Consider the following 21,243-nt stretch of genomic DNA (forward strand, 5'->3'; position numbering starts at 1 on the left):
AATCTCAGAGGGACCTTTTTCTTTTAACAGTATAAAAGGTAATAGTTTGTTAGTTCTGCTTTTGCTCACATCACCCTGCATTTGCTCACACATTTAATGATTGCTACTACTAATACTCTGTTTGTAGTGTTTATTATAGCCTAATGTGTTCTCTTGTCTTCATAATGATTACACAAACCATACATCTGAATAGTATACTTAATGAATTATTTAGAAATACTGTGTATTGTAATTTATAGGCTAGTGATTATATGACCTCCTTGCTTTATCCATGATCTTTCCTTTCCTGTAATCACAGTTCACACCCAGTTCCTCCCACAATGGTACAGCCCCCTCCAAATGGACACGCCTTAAGTGCTAAGTAATTGGTTAATCTGGTGACCGAGTCTGCCTTCCCTATCGGTGATTGGAGCGTCTGCACGTCGCACGGACTTGGATGCTGCGACCTGAGGCTGAGCAGGCTGGATTCAGAGTGAAGCATCTGCGCCTGGCTGCAGCAAGTGTTCGTCTCATTCAACGGATTGGTGCTGTTGTAGTCTATCATAAAGTAACCGAAAAGGCGTTTTGGAGCCGTAGGCCTTTAGGAGAGGTATGTCGAGCGCGATCGAGATTTGCAACTTTATAGCGTACTGATAGGCAATTTACTAAGAATTATGTGAAGAGGCTTTGATTTGGGGCCCAGACTATGCGGGTGTATGGATCGTCCCTAGACACGGATGCTTGCTTTATGTGGATACTTTGTTTCTTATGGCGACTGGCTGAATGTCTGTCAGGGGTTTGCTCCCCGGAGTCCTGACTGGTATTTTTCATTTCTGATTTTGCCATCCTGATTCCTTTCATGCCATTGGCTTTTTTTGGGGGGGGGGGGGGTAGTCGAAATTAGAACCTACATGATCATACCGGCAGACGGTATATGGAACTCAGACTGGGGACATAGGCTAAATGCTATAACTATCCAATTACACTTGCTATGAATTTGGTCCATCGATTACTACGATGCAAGGGCAACATGATCTTTAGGCGGTGGGATGGAAGAGGGTGATTATTATGGAGTGATCCGTCATCATGGGGAGGGTAGGAGGGTTTTGGAAACCGTTTTCTGGAAATCGTTTTCTGGGTCGGTTATGTATCCTGAGGGATGAAGGCCGGTGTTTCTTTGTGTCAAGTGGGATGTGGAATTTATCATTTTAGATCTATTAACATAGTGATTTAAAACCTTAGTAAATTACATGTGTGTCCTGTCCGTATTTGTTACAGACTAGCCTATAACAGGTTTAGGCTATAAACCTTGAAATGGCTATACTTTATGAGGGAATCTATTTGGGACGTTTCAAACTCCATGATCAATTTTCCAAATAAATATCTACGTTGACTACTGTCATTTCTAGGTTTGTGTCAATTTTGTGTGAATATTCTAAACGCTGTTTGTAATAATAATAGATTTAGCCCCGACAATTAGGCTAGCTACAGAAGACCGCATGCCTTTTATTTATGCGCTAGCCTAGACCAATGAGTTGTGCTCCACCCTAAAATTAGTCGATTCTTTTTTAAATAACCTGTAGGCTATTTGTTTCTATTCTATCCATAAAAGGCATATTGTTGTAACTTCATTCATTCCTTCATCCTACATCCTAGAACACTCAGTCAGATGTGGGCCAGTAGAAGTGATGGATAACCAATGGTTGGTGCATATTCCCTTCCTCCCACCTTTGAAAATGAACATGAGATGACACTTTAGACATCAGCTGTCTGCCTTTACAGTTGGCCTTGATTCGAGTCTGAACATTCATGTGCGAGATGTCATCTAGTCATCATTTTAGACAGATGATCTCAGCTCCAAATCTGGATCCATGAGGATAGAGAGCATGTGGTGAACTTGCTGGCTGCCGCACCCACACTGTCACATACATTACCACTCCCACACCCACCTAGACACACACGCACATAAAGAGGAGGAGTCCCCGGGGGATATTTATCGTTTTATTCATATTAATCCAAGAAAGATTATAGTATTGGAATATTGAAATATTTTAACGTTCTGATGCGATAAGAAATCCCTCTGTGTCTCATACCACAGTACACTTCTACAATATGTATGTACAGGTTCACTTTATAATGTGCTACATTTTAGTTTTTAGAAGAAGAAAAAATGATGGAATTCTGTTATGGATGAAAAGTGTGAACCGGTGTGTGACATGTTGAACTGTTTTAGTCCAGACAGACAGACAGGCAGCTAAGCTAAGGGATGTTTGGTCATACTCAGTGACAGACACCGCCTCAGGCCCATTCGTTGATGTCACAACAGCCTGGCCATGCCAAGTTGAGAACACAATGTTTATTGTGTTATAGCTTGTTTTAGAACACAGCGATTCATTTGTGTTCTTCAGTGGATCACTCCCTCCTCACATCTGAATGTAATGCCAATGACAGTTAGTGGTACCATAGCTTGTATGCCTAGTTGTAGTTGAGGTGGTATAACTGGTCAGAAACTAATACCGTTCTCCATGAGAGTGAAACTTTTTTTTTTGTCAGCTTGTCTCTCTTCTTGAGAAAATACGCAGAGGTCTAAACATTTTTTCTTCTAGAATATCAATTTTGGGGCTGTAACTCCCTGCACCACAAATGAGAATAGCATGGTAGTGTTTTTGTTAACCCTTCACGTCTAATCTCTCTCTTCCAGAGCCATCATGTCTTCCAGTTCAGCGACAACCAGGATCCTAATCAAGGGTGGCAAGGTGGGTGTGTTGTGTTGACTGTTGTTGTTGGGCTGTTATATGTTCATCTAAAATAAATGATTGTGAAGCATTACAGAATTGCCAATATCACCTGTTTCATTTATGCATTTTCTTCGGTCCAACACCTGATTCTCTCCAGCACCTGATTAGTGCATTTTTTTTCTCTCTCCCTTTTGACACCAGGTGGTGAACGATGACGTCACGCAGGAGGCGGATGTGTACATTGAGAACGGCATCATCCAGCAGGTGGGGGAGGGGCTGATGATCCCGGGAGGGGCCAAGGTGATTGACGCCTCCGGGAAACTGGTACTCCCCGGGGGGATTGACACCAGCGTGCACCTGCAGCAGAGTTTCATGAACGCTACCACCGTGGACGACTACTATAGCGGCACCAAGGTATGAATGATCGACAGCTTTTCTACGACTGTCTGTGAGGTTGAGAGGAAATACCATGCTTAAGGACACTGGCATTACCCTCAGTGACCCGGTATAGCCAGTGCAGGACGAGTCTCCCATCTGAGTCTGGTTCCTCTCCAGGTCTCTTCCTTCTAGGGAGATTTCCTTTGCCACTGTGCTGCCGCATGCTCTGGAGATTAAGGCGGGGTTGCTGAACAAAACCTTGTGATATGTTGTCCCAAAAAGGGCTGGGTCAATCACATTTGATTGGTTGGTTCATTGATAAAAAGGTCTGGTGCTTTAGGACTCTGGCATTACTCTCCCTATGTGTGTATTTTGGTAGAAACCTGTGGCAAGGTTTGTCTAGCAATGCCAAATACTCCGTTACAGCACTTCAAATCCCAGTGGAAGCTAAATGGTTGCAATGACGTCATTATTACAATACCCTCTGGGAATTTAGTAATACATTATACTAATATGGTAGGTCATTGAACTGAACTGGAAAGACAGATACATAATTAGTATGTACCATTTAATACACAATAATTGGCCCAGTCTAGTGGGAAACGACCATTTGTCAAACATATTTTCCTCTCCCGGTAACCCAGTGGACCGCCATGTACCATGGCAACTAAATAAACTCATCTTCCCAGCTTGCCTTGCTGTGTGAGAAAATGACCTCAGACTTAAGGTGGAGACAGACTCTGAATCCCAAGTCAACCCCTAACCCAAGGGGGGGGGGGGGGGGGGAGTACGGCCCACTGGCCGTATCCGGCCCGCCGGGCACTTCAATCCAGCCCGCGAGACATCATTTTTTGTCCCCCCAATTTCGCGGTATCCAATTGGTAGTTAAAAGTCTTGTCCCATCGTTGCAACTCCCGTACGAACTCAGGAGAGGCGAAGGTCGAGAGCCGTGCGTCCTCCGAAACTCGACCCAGCCAAGCCACACTGCTTCTTGACACAATGCCCGCTTAACCCGGAAGCCAGCCGCACCAATATGTCAGAGGAAACTCGAACACGAGTCTGTAGTGACGCCTCAAGCACTGCGATGCAGTGCCTTAGACCGCTGCGTCACTCGGGAAGCCCCCGCAAATTGATTTTAACAAACAATTGGTCCCCCAAAAAATGCGTCCCTCCATTGAATTTCAAAATCCTGATGTGACCCTCGAGCCAAATGTTTGCCCACCCCTGCCCTAGCCCCTCATCCCCTCATCCCTAGACACTCCTGTCCTGTAGATGTGAAAGATTTGGATAGGAGTAAGCGAAAGGCCCTATGGCCAAAACCCCACTCAGCCTATCAGAAGGCACGTTGAAGTAATTACCAAATTACCAAGTAATTACTCTTTGATCTACAGAAGTAGCTAGGAGCTAGGGGTTGATCCGGGATTTGGGTAGAGACCAAGAAATATTCAGAGAACTACTACAGTAATAAACTGGGCGTGGTTCAGACTTAGAGATGCTGCTTTGATTTAGACAAAGATAGTGGATACATAAGGCTGCTGACTCAAGTTATTTATTATATAATATTCTCTGTTATTCTGAGTCATCTTTATTTTATTTTATTACATATCTCACCTACCCCATAAATGATTTATATAGATAATGTGGCAGAAAGCTGTGGAAGCTGTAGCAGGGTGTGCTGACTCCTGATGCAGTCAGACAGCAGGGCAATGAACAGACTGGAGAGAGAAGATGGTGGAGGGATAGCGAGAGATAGAGAGAGAGAGAGAGAGTGAGTGAGACAAAGAGAGAATGAGAAAGAGAAAGAGAGACAGATGAGAGAGAGAGAAAGATGCACAGAGAAACAGGTGACAGGACAGACAACAGACAGACAGACAGACAGACAGACAGACAGACAAAGATAAAATGAGAGAGAGAGAGAGAGAGAGAGAGAGAGAGAGAGAGAGAGAGAGAGAGAGAGAGAGAGAGAGAGAGAGAGAGAGAGAGAAAGAAAATGGTGGAGGGGCACACACTGAGACTGGGGCTATCCCAGATCACCTCAGGGCATGCATGACTCATCAATCATCATTCTCTATTCTCTACCACCCAGAGATGACATATAGAGTCTGAGAACATAGCTGTGTTTTAGACATAAACGACAAGCTAGCCAAGGAGATGTTATCTTTCTGCTATACTGGGGTTGGCGGATCTGTCTAGCCGGGCAGCTGCTGCCGTGCTGCCCGGCTAGAGTACAGAGTACAGAGACAAATGCAGATCAGTTTCTGTTTCCATGGCTACCGTCGGGTTGCAGCAAAGACTGCTGCGAAACCTTTTCACTCGGGCCATTGTGCTTGAAGACAATAGTTCTCCAACACACTAGACACACCCCCAATCCTTACCAGACAGTACTCCACTCTCTCTAGGGTCAGCTGACTCAAAGATGCTCTTTGGAGCGTTCACTTAGCGACACATAGTAACAGACTACAAGTATTTGGAAAGATTTCATATAGAATGTATTTGTTGTTTACATCAGTATCAACCTGGTTTTGTAAGGATTTAGTACACACACAAATATGTAATGGAGCAGTAGTGACGCTTTCATACCTTGGAATCTATGAATCTAGAAATGTATCCTCTGGATATATATATATATCAGTTTTACTATTTCGATGGCCATACAATGTATTCTTCATTACTACGTCTTCGATCTAGTACGTCTGCCGTTGCTTCAGATATACAGCCCTAAATGGATAGCTGATTGATAGTGTAATAAACAATGAAAGGACTGACAGTTCCTTGATATACATTCGCTCACTGTCCAGCATCATGCTCTGTAATATCTTTTCATTATACCCCATGGGTTATCTCCCAGTCCCCTTCCTGTGCTCTAATCTAGTTACTGATTGATGTTTTTCACCTCCCATCCAGTAAATAAACATTAGGGGTAATTGACACTTTTTACTGTGTGGTTTTAAACCTGAGGTATGTTGGCATGTTAATTATGTCTTGCCCCGGAATTTATAGAGAATAATGGATGTGTGCATTAACTCTATACTGTCATTGGCATTAATTAACCAGACCAGACATCATTATGGAGCCTTTGCATAGCGATACTTCAATGTATTGTGTCTCAGTGTCCTCCTACTTATAAACCATTTACAAACAGTTTTATTAAGTATTTCTTAATGTAACGTAGTACCTATACTGAACAAAAATATACATGCAGCATGCAACAATTTCAATAATTATAATGAGCTACAGGTCATATAAGGAAATCAGTCAATTTTAATAAATTCATTAGGGCCTAAACTATGGATTTCACATGACTGGTCAGGGGCACAGCCATGGGTGGCCTTGGAGGGCATAGACCCACCCACTTGGGAGCCATGCCCAGCCAATAAGAATGAGTTATTCCCCACAAAAGTACTTTATTACGGACAGAAATATTCCTCGAGTTGGTGGGCCTTGTGTGCAAAATTTGAGAGAAATACTATTTTAGTGCATATGGAAGAAAAAAAAAGATATTTTATTTCACCTCATGAAACATGGGACCAACACTTTACGTTTCTATTTTTGTATAATATACCTTTATGTAAAGTGGTATCCATAGTTGTAATGTCTGTCTCTTCTCTGATCTGAGATACTGGTGGTTCTGTCAACAGGCAGCCCTGGCTGGAGGTACCACCATGGTTATAGGACATGTATTACCAGAGAAGAATGAATCTCTACTGGAAGCCTACGAGAAGGCCCGCTCCCAGGCCGACAATAAAGCCTGCTGCGATTACGCCCTGCATATGGGGGTCACCTGGTGGGGGCCCAAGGTAACTGTCACACTCTCTTGATAACTGGTGTTTTTATACCCTTTTCATTTAACTGAGCTAAGATCTGTACTGCACTCACCTGGTTACACATCCGCCATAGTTGCTGGAACTGTGCTGCAAAAGTCACTGAGAGGAAAATATCAATGCCAACACACTACGATTCAGGTTGGCACAATAGTATGAAAAGGTATGACTCCTGACTAAGGCTGTGGCGGTCATGCCATTTTGTCAGCCTGTGATTGTGAAGGAAATAACTGCTGGCTGTCCGTCACGTGATCGGGACTTTCTCACAGGCTACAAACAAGTGAAGACAGACACATCGGGGACGCAACTGCACCAATTCCGAGGCGCATATTGAAGATATTGGAAGAACTGTCCACATTTACTTTTCGGCAGCCAACAAGATGGGTAGGCCTGACGAACAGCAAAAGCACTACTAGCCTATGTCAATCTATTATCCCCCATAGTACAAAAGTTGACGTGTTCTATTCTGTGCGAGAAATAAATATTCCAGACTATGTTTGGGACAATGAGCAATGAGCCTGACGCAACAGATCAGAACGTTTAGCTTAAAATGTTGATGAACTATTAGGCTATTTCTTCACTTTATACGCGCAGCAATGCGCACACGGCAGTAGGCTATAAGCACAAATGTTCCATTAGCAGTAAAACACCATAATCAAAAGTGACCTCAAATGCGATTATGCATGTAATGCTTTTATTATGAAGATGCATTTTGGTGGGTTCAAATTATCTTCCCCAAACTCGTAACTCACACACTGCATATGTATGCCAGTTAGGCTCTATACACATTGTATAGCGGATTAATGTGCTTCATTTTAAGAAGTTATTTGGCCAGTTTAGTTGCGATACAAACCTTATCGGAACATATAGGCCCATGGGCTAAGCTACATGAGGTGTGGGACTATGATTTGAAAAAGTCGCATTAAAAAAGCATGCAGTGTTTCTTGCCTTAAGCTGGTTATCATTCTCAAGTGATAATATGTAAGTCAGAGGCTAATATTGTCACCCATCAGACTATTCTTGATTTAATCTTTACATATACTAAATAATATATGTGTGAAATTTGTTTCGATTTAGAATGGACCATTATCATGCACCTGTAATTGAAACAGGGGGGGGGGAATACATGTCATCTATGCACTTAAATAGCGTATGGAGAATGCGTTTCCCGTGGCTCATTTTCATGCCAGCCAGGTAGGCTATACTCCTGCTATACTCCTGCAATGTGCTTAATATTAGGAAAGTTGAGAAAAAAATATAATAGGTCTAGCCTATAGAAAGCTGATGGGATCCTCCTCTTTTTAACAGAGGCCATCAGTCTGTTTTCTCACGCAATTGCATAGCTTATAGAAATGTTGAGCAACATGAGCTCATGGGGTCTTGTGAAGTGTTTGATTAGATTTTTGATTACATTTGCATTGATGTCAGAGTGATTAGAAGGACAATAGAGTGCTGAGTACCAGGCAGTTAGTAAGTTTGGTAAGTTACTATTGACCAGCAGCAGCATCAGAGCTTGGAGAAGCCTAATTACCGTGACTAAACGGTCACTTGCAATTTGACTGCTGTGACCGTCGGTGTGGCTGTAATACTGTCACTGTAACAGCCCTACTCCTGACTGTGTTCATCTTGTTCAGGTGGACTCTAACCTCTAACCCCTGACCTGTAGGTGCGTGCTGAGATGGAGAGCCTGGTGAGAGATAAAGGGATCAACTCGTTCCAGATGTTCATGGCCTATAAGGACCTGTTCATGCTGAGGGACTCAGAACTTTTCCAGGCCCTACAGAACTGTAAGGACATCGGGGCCGTGGCCCGTGTACACGCTGAGAACGGAGAACTAGTGGCCGAGGTGAGTCTCGGAATCTGGTTCAATATGTAGTCCCACATCAATGACATTTTCTTCCATCATGTCTTTGCTCAGAAAGAGATACAACAAAGTCAGCTTAATTTCATTCATTACTTTTAAAAACCCTTACTTATCTATCCAACTGTAAGAAATTGACTGACACAAACAGTTTACAAAAGTGTGAGAAACTGACTGGTACTTGACAGAGGGACTGTCACCACAGTAAGCAGTTTTATTCACACAAAGGAGACTAGGGTTGTTGTGTGCTAAGGTCAGAGGTGAGACAGAGCCCATAGAGCAACTTTTTTTTGCGGGGGGACCATTGTAACTGACCCTCGAGCCACTGCGGCCCATCATGATCAGTCCCCGTTTTTTTGTGGCCCCCACCCCCATCAAAGTTGCCCATCCCTGCCATAGAGTTAAAATGACTTGAAAAGACATCCAACGTTCCGTGATGGATGAACCGCCAGCCATATTTAGTGCACATCCGATTTCCATCAGTGATACAGCACATACACCAGGATTCCTGTGTGTTTTCTAGGGAGCCAAAGAGGCATTGGACCTGGGAATCAGTGGCCCAGAGGGCATTGAGATCAGCAGACCAGAGGAGGTAAGACGTTCTCTTTACTCTTCGGATAAAAGCCTCTGCTAAATGGCATACATTCTCATTATGTTATTATATACTACTGTTGTAGTCTGTCCTCATAATTAACACATACTCCTTATCTTTCTTCCATGACTTCATAGACATAGCCGTTACAGTTTTATAGTCTTACTGTTTTTCCAGTGAAGCATTTCCAGTGCCTATGTTATAGATATCGGCCCTTCATAATATTGTAATGACCCTAGCATTGAGGATCGTCTTATACCGACTCAACACAATATCCGTTTTTTTTCTTTCTTTCTCACAGCTGGAGGCAGAGGCCACCCATCGTGCGATCACCATCGCCAATAGGGTGAGTGTGTGTTCTGTGTCAAGTTGTTGCATTTTCTTTATCGTCAAGCACTTCAGTCCAATGGTAACTGCCCCCGAAATACCATGCAGTATCTGGAACTAGTCCTGCATTTGGCATGGGTATTTGGCATGTTTTCTTCTGGTGAAACTCTCTCTAAGACATGTTGTCTCACTCTCTGTCGTTCTCTTTCAGGCCCACTGTCCTATCTACCTTGTCAACGTGTCCAGCATGTCAGCAGGAGATGTGCTTGCCACAGCCAAGATGCAGGGTAAGGCCAAGGCATATCTTATCCTGTCCTGTCATATCCTGTCTTGTTCAGTCCTGTCGTATCCTGTCCTGTGCATATCACAGATGACTTTTCATGTGGTTTGTGACCCTCTGCTGGCTTGGTCTGGGCTGATCTTCACTACAAGTGCTTCTGGAACCCCACCTGTCTGTCTGTCTGTCTGTCTTGTACAGTAACTTGCCAATACTACACACTACACATCACATCCCAGTGCCTTCAGAAACTATTCAGACCCCTTGATTTTTTCTACATTTTGTAACGTTACAGCCTTATTCTAAAATGTATTAATTAAAACATTTTCCTCGGCAATCTACGCACAATACCCCATAATGACAAAGTGAAAACATGTTTTTAGAAATGTTTTAAAATGTATTAAAAATGAAAAAAAACAGAAATACCTTATTTACATACGTATTCAGACCTTTTGCTAGGGAGACTCGAAATTGAGCTCAGGTGCATCCTGTTTCCATTGATCATCCTTGAGATGTTTCTACAACTTGAGTCCACAATTGATTGGGCATGATTTGGAAAGGCACACATCTGTCTATATAAGGTCCCACAGTTGACAGTGCATGTCAGAGCAAAAACCAAGCCAAGGAGGTCGAAGGAATTGTCCGTAGAGCTCCGAGACGGGATTGTACCCAAAAGATTACCTGCACCATTGAAGGTCCCCAAGAACACAGTGGCCTCCATCATTCTTAAATGGAAGAAGTTTGGAACCACCGAGACTCTTCCTAGGACCTGGCCACCCGGCCAAACTGAGCAATCGGGGGAGAAGGGCCTTGGTCAGGGAGGTGACCAAGAACCCGATGGTCACTCTGACAGAGCTCCATAGTTCCTCTGTGGAGATGGGAGAACCTTCCAGAAGGACAACCATCTCTGCAAATCTCCACCAATCAGGCGTTAATGGTAAAGTGGCCAGACGGAAGCCACTCCTCAGTAAAAGGCACATGACAGCCCGCTTGGAGTTTGAAAAAAGGCGCCTAAAGACTCTCAGATCATGAGAAACAAGATTCTCTTGTCTGATGAAACCAAGATTGAACTCTTTGGTGGCAGAATCATGCTGTGGGGATTGTTTTTCAGCGGAGTACTTGTCAGGATCGAGGCAAAGATGAACGGAGCAAAGTACAGAGAGATCCTTAATGAAAACCTGCTCCAGAGCGCTCAGGACCTCAGACTGGGGTGGTTCACCTTACAACAGGACAATGACCCTAAGCACACAGCCAAGACAACGCTGGAATGGCTTGGGGACAAGTCTCTGAATGTCCTTGAGTTGCCCAGCCAGAGACTGGACTTGAACCCGATCGAACACCTCCGGAGAGACCTGAAAATAGCTGTGCTGCAACGCTCCCCACCCAACCTGACACAGCTTGAGGGGATCTGCAGAGAAGAATGGGAAAAACTCCCCAAATACAGGTCTGCCAAGCTTGTTGCGTCATACCTAAGAAGACTCGAGACTGTAATCACTGCAAAAGGTACTTCAACAAAATACTGAGTAAATGGTCTGAATACTTATGTAAATGTGATATTCAATATAAATTAGAACTGTTTTTATAACTAAAAAACTGTTTTTGCTTTGTCATTATGGGATATTGTGTGTAGATTGATGAGGGGGAAAAAACGATTGAATAATTTTTAGAATAAGGCTGTAACGTAACAAAATGCGGAAAAAGTCAAGGGGTCTGAATACTTTCCGAAGGCACTGTATATGGACATGTATAAATCCATCTATATAATCTGTCGACAGGTAAAGTGGTCCATGGGGAGACCACCACAGCCCATGCGGTGCTGAACGGTCTGCAGTACTACCATCAGGACTGGGCCCATGCTGCAGCCTACGTCACTGTTCCTCCTCTACGCCTGGACCCAAACACACCCAACTACCTGATGAGTCTACTGGGAAAGTAAGAGCACACACACACACACACACACACACACACACACACACACACACACCACACACACACACACACACACACACACACACACACACACCACACACACACACACCACACCACAACACACACAAACACACACACACACACACACCTTCCTGATGAGTCTACTTGGAAAGTAAGACGCACACAACACACACACACGTTGCACCATACACACATACACACACACACACACACGAGGGGGCACATTTCCTTTGTACCCTGCTGAAGGTGATTTATTCAGCGAATGTGATGTCTGGGAAATTGCCTTTAAATTCTACCGCTGTGCAAAAATCGTACATCTGGGTTGGATTGAATCCAGGCACCAGTCTTAACAGCGCTTGTAGCTCTCATTAATATATATAAATACTTTTTGCTGTTGGTATAATAACATTTGAATAAAATTTCCCCCTGACCCGTACTCGCCTCCTTCTCTCTAGGCTTTAACAGTGAAACTCTGAACGTAGTGTTATCAAATCAAAGTTAATAGAATTTATATTTGCGTTCTCTACATTTTCCCCCCTGACCTATCCTCTCCTCCTTCTCTCTGACCCACTACAGTGATACGCTGAACGTAGTGGCGTCTGACCACCGCCCCTTCACCACCAAACAGAAGGCTATGGGCAAGGATGACTTCACAAAGATCCCCCACGGAGTCCCGGGCATCCAGGACCGCATGAGCGTCATCTGGGAGAGAGGAGTGGTAAGCAAACATGATGTACCTCTACTGTTTGTACGTAGGCAAAGCTCTACGGCTGTATAGAAAGACAACAGAAAGGTTAGATCTGCTATTGTGACTGCTGTAACTAACTACTACCATGATACCTTGTTGCCGTTGGACATGTATCTGTTGCAATATTTGTTGTGCATGGTCCCTGTCAAACACATATGCTGTTTGAGTCTAGTGCTTGACATGTTGATAACAGATTTGCTCCCTCTGCCCTCTCCCTCTGCCATGGAACATTTTGACCCTCTGCTCCTGTAGGTCGGAGGCAAGATGGACGAGAACCGTTTTGTTGCGGTGACCAGCTCCAACGCAGCTAAGATCTACAACCTGTACCCCAGGAAGGGTAGGATCATCCCAGGGGCTGACGCTGACCTGGTGGTCTGGGACCCTGAAGGGACCAAGTATGTAACCGTATCCACTGTCCCCTCACTCCCTCCCTTCTCACTACTACCGCTACGGCGACCGTTCACCCTCTGGGGGATGCTAAGGTTTTTCTTTTAAACACTTTTAGTGGTGACTCGAGGAACCATTGCTAGTAAACGGTTCATATTTGCACCTTTGGTTAGTTGAGGGGTTCTTGGTGGAATCTTTAATGGTTCAATGTAGAGTGGAGACGTGGCTTAGAAGGGGTGTAGCTTTCAGATAGATATTTTTGGGGCCACCCTTTAAAGTCAATGAGGCTAACAGAGGTGAGTTCCTCAAGATGCCTATGCAACTTTATTACTGTAGGTAATCAGTAATGTTATTTTTATATAAAAGTATGTAATATGGAAAAATGTTCAATTACTTTTTGTATTTGCAGTATTCAAACGTAGCATGATGAACAGGAATGACATTTACATTAGCGGGTGGCCAAAAATAACTATCTGAAAGCCACGCCTACAATAAGCCACGCCTCCTATCTGATAGGCTGACACCTCTACAATATATTATTAAAAAGGAAGAAAAAAAATTATCACAAAAAGATTCCGGTTTGAACCTTTACACAGGGGTTCCCCGAATACCCTTTTCAGAGGGGTTCCTCTAGGAACCTTTTTCAACTAGAAAGGTTACGCCGCTGTGGCAACCCAACAGGTTCTTTCTGGCACCTTTACCTCTAAGAGTATAGAGTAACAATAATAGTATATGCCACTTACCAGATGCTTTTCTTATCAACTGAGCCACACAAGACCAATAACCTATTGTATGTGTTAAAGACTATATATTTCTCTGTGTCCAGGACCATCTCTGTGGACACACAGGTGCAGGGTGGAGACTACAACCTGTACGAGAGTCTTCGTTGCCATGGTGTCCCCCTGGTTACCATTAGCCGTGGTCGTTTGGTCTATGAGAACGGAGTGTTCACGTGCTCCGAGGGCTCTGGGAAGTTCTATCCTCTCAGAACCTTCCCTGACTACCTCTACAAGAAAATGGTGCAGCGGGAGAAGGTATTCTAAAAAGCCATCAACAGGATGTGGATTTGAAAATGTTCATTTACCTATGCATTTTGCAGCAGATGAAAGGTGATCTTTGAATCGCATAAACTTTCCATACCTGCTTCAGATTGTCTTGATTGTCATAATGTATTATTAATGTGTTATAACTGTGTGTATAACCAGAGAATAATTATTGTGTGTGTCTATGTGTATGTGTGTGTGTGTGTGTGTGCGTGCGCGTGTCTGTGTTTGCATCTCTGCTTACTCGTGCGCACGTGTGTGTCTCTCTCTCCTCAGTGTCAGGCCCTGAAGGCTGTGGAGCGTGAGCCCTACGTAGGAGACGTAGCGTTGATGAATTCTGGGAAGAAGGACTGTGGACCATGTGATGGGGACACCCCAACACGACCACACACCAAGCACGGAGGACAGAGAGACCTGCATGGGTCCAGTTTCAGCCTCTCTGGTAACACACACACACACATCGCTTTGCAATTTGGGATTGTATAATTTGCATCTCTCCCTCTAAGGCCTATATAACTTTATTAATCACCAGCTCTAATGCAGTATCTACTATATCTATATGTTTCAATCTCTACTGGAAAGATGCACAATTAGCTACATTTTTGTTAACCTAACAGATCGTTATTGGACACTTTTTGTTTTATCAATCTCTCCAGGTGCCCAGGTTGATGATAAAATCCCAAAGAGATCTTCTGCAAGGATTCTGGCCCCCCCAGGTGGTCGATCCAGTGGCATCTGGTAACTGTGTGGTAGAGTAGTGAGTTCTAGAACCAAACAATTACTGTAGTTCTCTATTAGAATGAAACCTGAAGGAAAGTTCAGGGCCAACTAAGACAAACTGCTTGTTACGTTCACCCAGAAAGCATAGAAAGAAAAGAAAATCTCACATGTCATTTCAAAAACGAACTCACGTATTTAGTGTATATATGATGACAGGGTCTGAGTAACATTTATATGACACTGATGTAATTTTAATATTTGTTGGAATATCTGCCTGTATGGTCAAACCCTGAACAATATTGGGCTTAGCAAATTTTTGGACAAATCAAAACTAAATTTGCACGGTAGCTATGTTGCTAGTTGACTGTTTTGGATAAATGTATGTATTTTAGAGAAAGTACTCAATGTCATTATACACTAATGGTTTTAGGGGGATGAGGGGAGGATGGGGTTGAGTTGATAATTGGTTTTACCTCACTGTTTAACCTACAATATTGCACTTGTATCATGTACTACTTAGCTGCCTTTTCCTTACATGATTTGATGTGTAACAGAACAACTTTTCTACCAATACAGAACAGTCATGAATTCACGTGATTAGTTATTTACTACGCAATATCTCAAAGCACTTGACATGAAATAACGTGAATATAACAATTTTTGTGTGAAACACTGTTTTTTTTCTGTTCGGGTCCCTTCACGATTCCATTTGTCTAATTTTGACGAAAACTCAAATGCAAGCTGATACTTAAAAAAAAAAAAAAAAGTTTTATCTTACAATGTTATTTGAAAAGATGTCATTCCCCTTTACAGCACTGTCAAAAGTATAATCATGAGTCCTGAACAACTAAGGATGACATCGGTCATCAAAATACGTAGGCTAAGTAAGTTCAGAGTTGTTATAGCTTCTATGTTGCTGTTTACAGTTGAATAATAGTAGCACTCTCTTCCTTCCTGGTCATCTCATCTCCCATCAATGTGAATGAACCTACGCTGTGTTTACTGTATGTATTTTGTGGCATAGAACAATTATATGTGAGGCACTGATATGACTCATATTTAGCATCTTTCTATGTCTAAGTGGTGATATGATATTTCTTTACTTTTCTCTGTCTGTTAGCGACAAGTTAGCTAGCTTCACTCTGAAATGCCTTTTTCTCACAAGAGAAGTCTCACATTCAACACATATACACTTACTAGAGATAGCATGTTTATGATTGTGGTTCTTTTTAGGATGTGCAAACTAACTACTGAGCACATAACACTTTTTTATGTCTTTGGGGTTCTTTTTTTGTTACAACACTGGGGAATTCTGGTCTTGCACTGAAAAGTATTTGACAGTTTTGTGTATCTTTTGGGTTGACATTTCCAATGTTGTAACACTGTCGATTGGGTAAGAGAAGTGCATAATCTATAATTTGACTGAATCTTGGGTATTATAATGGAAATGGAAATATACAAATGCAAGTTCTTCAGGTTTGTTATGTGTTTATGTCATAATGTCATTCAAAAATGCACTGTCATTATATTACTGGGTGGCATGCTTATTCAAGATTGTGTCAACAAAAAACCACTGATGTTTTGGGGGGGTTTCAAATTGCCTTGACACCGTTCCATTGTAAGCTACTGAGAACATATCATATGACTTTTGTTTGTGAAGAATATACTTTATTGTTTTGCCATAGTCCAAACCACACTGTACATGATATGACTGCAGTGTAAGAGGTCCTCACTGGTGCTGAATAGCCTACTGTGTTTTCACTGAGGTTTGGTTTCGTTTTATCCTATGTGCTCTTGCAGCTCTTTATCACATGATTGAGTGCAAATAAACCACACGGAAAGTTCAAGCTTGAATTGTGTTTCTTTAAAAAATCTAAAACATAATAGGCCCTATAGCCTATACTGTATTTGGCAAACGGGGTTCAATACATTGCAATGTATGTGCAATTGTGTTGCTTTAGCATGTAATAGCCTATAACATGAATAAAACGACCCCAATAACCACATCGGTCTTTAGTAAAGCTCTATGGAGGCCTAAGAACATGTAGGCTAGTGACTACTCACTATAATAGGTCAAAATCCTATTTATATATTTACCATAGACTCGACTCTAACAGCATGGAGTACCGCGCATGCGCATTAGTTCCTGAATTGTTGCAGACGAAACGTCGGTAGTGGTGGGGTCCGTGCTATCAGGGATTCCTTGGGACGTCCATTTTTCTTTAACCTTTATTTAACTAGGCAAGTCAGTTAAGAACAAATTCTTATTTACAATGACGGCCTACACCGACCAAACCCAAACGACGCTGGGCCAATTGTGCGACACGCCCTATGCGATTCCCAATCACGGCCGATTAATCTCTATTAGTCGAATTCAATAGGATCTCTGTGGGCCTAGTCGTAAAGATTTGTCATTTAACTTTTAAAATGTATTACCTTTTTATAGAGGCATAAACACAACCAGTCATGATGTTTTAATCTGATTGTCAAACAATCTCTTCAAAGGGCTCCTTTACTAGGCTACCCACGCACGTTTAAACAAAACACCAAAGGGTGTTGGGCTGATGACATTTTGCCATTAGTCCAGAATTTATGCGTCCACTGCTGTGTCCGAGTGAGTCTCGGTGCATCTCTGCCTTGGCATGATGTCAGTGTTCTTGTCGAACCACATCGCATTTTGGAGCGTATGGTTGCAGCCTGGTCTCATAGACTAGACGTAGCATAGTACAAATTAGTGTGATATTACATTTACATTTAAGTCATTTAGCAGACGCTCTTATCCAGAGCGACTTACAAATTGGAAAGTTCATACATATTCATCCTGGTCCCCCCGTGGGGAATGAACCCACAACCCTGGCGTTGCAAGCGCCATGCTCTACCAACTGAGCCACACGGGACCGCAGTGATATTCAATCCAAGGTGGCTTAGCAGTTCAGACGTCTTTTTCTGTTCCGTATTGTTCGTGTCCTGTATATATATATTTTACACCTTTCTTCGCATATCTTTTATCTATTTTATTATCCAAGAACTCAACTACAAAAGCTTTCCTGCAAAAGCTTTCCTGCAACCCGCTTCACCAATTACAAAAAGTATTATTTACCTCAATCTGAAAATCCATCGTGGAAGCTAGCCAGGGGCTAATTCAGAAGCTAGCCTGAAAGCTAACCAGAAGCTACTCCGATAGCTAGCCAGAAGCTAATCTGTAGCTGCCCGAAATTAGCCGGTTTGCTGGCTAGCGTTGGTGTTTCAGCTGCCCACGTTTAGTGGTCATCAGCTATTCCTTTAGCTCGATAATCTACCGGCACTTTGTGCAACGCGACTCGGACCGGAGCATTCCGGGACTCTTTTTCTCTCAGTTTCCCCGGATTCCAGCCGCAGGCTCTGGACACTTGCACCTTGATTTCGCAGCTAGCTAGCTGCAAACCGTGTGACTATTGGCTTACGTCGACCCCGGAGCAAACTCAAATCATTCTGGAGCTAGCCAGCTGAGGAGTTCCATCACCATCCGGCCCGTTTCTTTTGTTGCTGCTGCAGATACGGACCCCACCGGGCCTTCACGACTGACTGCCGCGACTGACTGCCGACGTTATCTGCCCGAGGGATTTATCCAACTGGCACCTCCGTCCCGACGTTACCTGAACGCTCATCTGAGGCCCGCTAATCGTTAGCTGTCTTATCGGCTGCTATTTGAACAAGTATATCGGACAACTATTATTATTATTATTATTTATTTATTTTATTTTTTCCTTGGGTCACTATATCTATTTGCCAATTTGGATTGATCCCCTCTACCACACGGAACCCCACTACACGGAACCCCACTAACCTACCGACGGAAACGCACGAGGTATCTACAAACAGACCTCCATCCTATGCTGCTACCGATAGCCATATACCCGGCCAGCTGTCTGGATCGCCACGACCCCAACCAACCTCTACTCACTGGACCCTTATTGATCACTCGATTAGCATGCCTCTCCTTAATGTAAATATGCCTTGTCCATTGCTGTTCTGGTTAGTGTTTATTGTTATTTCACTGTAGAGATTCTAGCCCTGCTCTCTATACCATATCCAACCTCAGTTCCACCACCCACATATGCGATGACATCACCTGGTTTCAATTATGTTTCTAGAGACAATATCTCTCTCATCATCACTCAATACCTAGGTTTACCTCCACTGTATTCACGTCCTACCATACCTTTGTCTGTACATTATTCCTTTAAACTATTTTATCGCCCCCAGAAACCTCCTTTTACTCTCTGCTCTAGTAGCTCTAGGCGACCAATTCTCATAGCTTTTAGCCGTACCCTTATCCTACTCCTCCTCTGTTCCTCTGGGTGTAGAGGTGAATCCAGGCCCTGCAGTACCTGGCTCCACTCCTATTCCCCAGGCGCTCTCTTTTGATGACTTCTGTAACCGTAATAGCCTTGGCTTCATGCATGTTAACATTAGAAGCCTCCTCCCTAAGTTTGTTTTGTTCACTGCTTTAGCACACTCTGCCAACCCGGATGTTTTAGCCGTGTCTGAATCCTGGCTTAAGAAGACCACCAAAAATTCAGACATTTTCATCCCCAATTACAAGATTTTCAGACAAGATAGAACGGCCAAAGGGGCGGTGTTGCAATCTACTGCAAAGACTGCCTGCAGAGTTCTGTTATACTATCCAGGTCTATTCCCAAACAATTTGAACTTCTACTTTTAAAAATCCACCTCTCTAAAACAAGTCTCTCACTGTTGCCGCTGCTATAGACCACCCTCTGCCCCAGCTGTGCTCTGGACACTATATGTGAACTGATTGCCCCCCATCTATCTTCAGAGCTCGTGCTGCTAGGCGACCTAAATTTGAACATGCTCAACACCCCAGCCACCCTACAATCTAAGCTTAATGCCCTCAATCTCACACAAATTATCAATGAACCTACCAGGTACCACCCCAATTCCGTAAACACGGGTACCCTCATAGATATCATCCTAACAAACTTGCCCTCCAAATACACCTCTGCTGTTTTCAACCAAGATCTCAGCGATCACTGCCTCATTGCCTGCATCCGTAATGGGTCAGCGTCAAACGACCTCCACTCATCACTGTCAAACGCTCCCTGAAACACTTCAGCGAGCAGGCCTTTCTAATCGACCTGGCCGGGTATCCTGAAGGAATATTATCTCATCCCGTCAGTAGAGGATGCCTGTCATTTTTTTAAAATGCCTTCCTCACCATCTTGAATAAGCATGCCCCATTCAAGAAATTTAGAACCAGGAACAGATATAGCCCTTGGTTCTCTCCTGACCTGACTGCCCTTAACCAACAGAAAAACATCCTATGGCGTTCTGCATTAGCATCGAACAGCCCCGTGATATGCAACTTTCAGGAAGCCAGAAACCAATATACACAGGCAGTTAGAACAGCCAAGGCTAGCTTTTTCAAGCAGAAATTTGCTTCCTGCAACACAAATTCAAAAAAGTTCGTGGGACACCGTAAAGTCCATGGAGAATAAGACACCTCCTCCCAGCTTCCACCGCTCTGAAGATAGGAAACACTGTCACCACGACACAATCCACTATAATTGAGAATTTCAATAAGCATTTTTCTACGGCTGGCATGCTTTCCACCTGGCTACCCCTACCCCGGACAACAGCACTGCCCTCCCCTCTGCTACTCGCCCAGCCTTCCCCATTTCTCTTTCTCCCAAATACAGTCAGCTGATGTTCTAAATGAGCTGCAAAATCTGGACCCTTACAAATCAGCCGGGCTAGATAATCTGGACCCTTTTTCTATAACATGAAATTCCATTCTCTATATTTTTTTACTTTAATGTCTTATAGTGTTCATGTTGCTTGGTTTCTTATTGATTGGTGCTCCTCTTAAATGCTTTTGGTTTATCTCGATTGCTATCTATATCTATCCTGCCTTTCTAAAGGTCTTCGAAAGCCAAGTCAACAAACAGATTACCGACCATTTCGAATCCCACCACACCTTCTCCGCAATGCAATCTGGTTTCAGAGCTGGTCATGGGTGCACCTCAGCCACGCTCAAGGTCATTAAACGATATCTAACCGCCATCGATAGGAAACAAACTGTGCAGCCGTATTCATTGACTGGCCAAGGCCTTGACTCTGTCAATCCACCACATCCTCATTGGCAGACTCGACAGCCTTGGTTTCTCTAATGATTGCCTCGCCTGGTTCACCAACTACTTCTCCTATCGAGTTTCAGTGTGTCAAATCGGAGGGTCTGTTGTCCGGGCCTCTGGCAGTCTCTATGGGGGTGCCACAGGGTTCAATTCTTGGACCGACTCTCTTCTCTGTTTACATCAATGATGTCGCTCTTGCTGCTGGTGATTTCTGATCCACCTCTACGCAGACGACACTATTCTGTATACTTCTGGCCCTTCTTTTGACTCTGTGTTAACACCCTCCAG

At 43.4% G+C, this 21,243-nt stretch overlaps 1 protein-coding gene across 1 annotated transcript; it reads left to right on the top strand.

Annotated features, from left to right (window-relative positions):
- The first annotated feature begins 473 nt into the window (after positions 1–473).
- Positions 474–15,254, top strand: dpysl5a (dihydropyrimidinase like 5a). Its single transcript, XM_024135069.2, has 14 exons — positions 474–589; positions 2,681–2,735; positions 2,919–3,131; positions 6,734–6,892; positions 8,583–8,762; positions 9,301–9,369; positions 9,671–9,715; positions 9,908–9,983; positions 11,749–11,905; positions 12,500–12,641; positions 12,924–13,066; positions 13,885–14,092; positions 14,378–14,543; positions 14,758–15,254. The coding sequence occupies exons 2-14, from the start codon at positions 2,688–2,690 to the stop codon at positions 14,841–14,843; spliced, it is 1,692 nt and encodes a 563-aa protein (XP_023990837.1). The 5' UTR covers positions 474–589; positions 2,681–2,687; the 3' UTR covers positions 14,844–15,254.
- The last annotated feature ends 5,989 nt before the right edge of the window (positions 15,255–21,243 follow it).

Source organism: Salvelinus sp. IW2-2015, unplaced genomic scaffold (genome assembly GCF_002910315.2).
Source record: "Salvelinus sp. IW2-2015 unplaced genomic scaffold, ASM291031v2 Un_scaffold37, whole genome shotgun sequence".
Taxonomy (NCBI): domain Eukaryota; kingdom Metazoa; phylum Chordata; class Actinopteri; order Salmoniformes; family Salmonidae; genus Salvelinus; species Salvelinus sp. IW2-2015.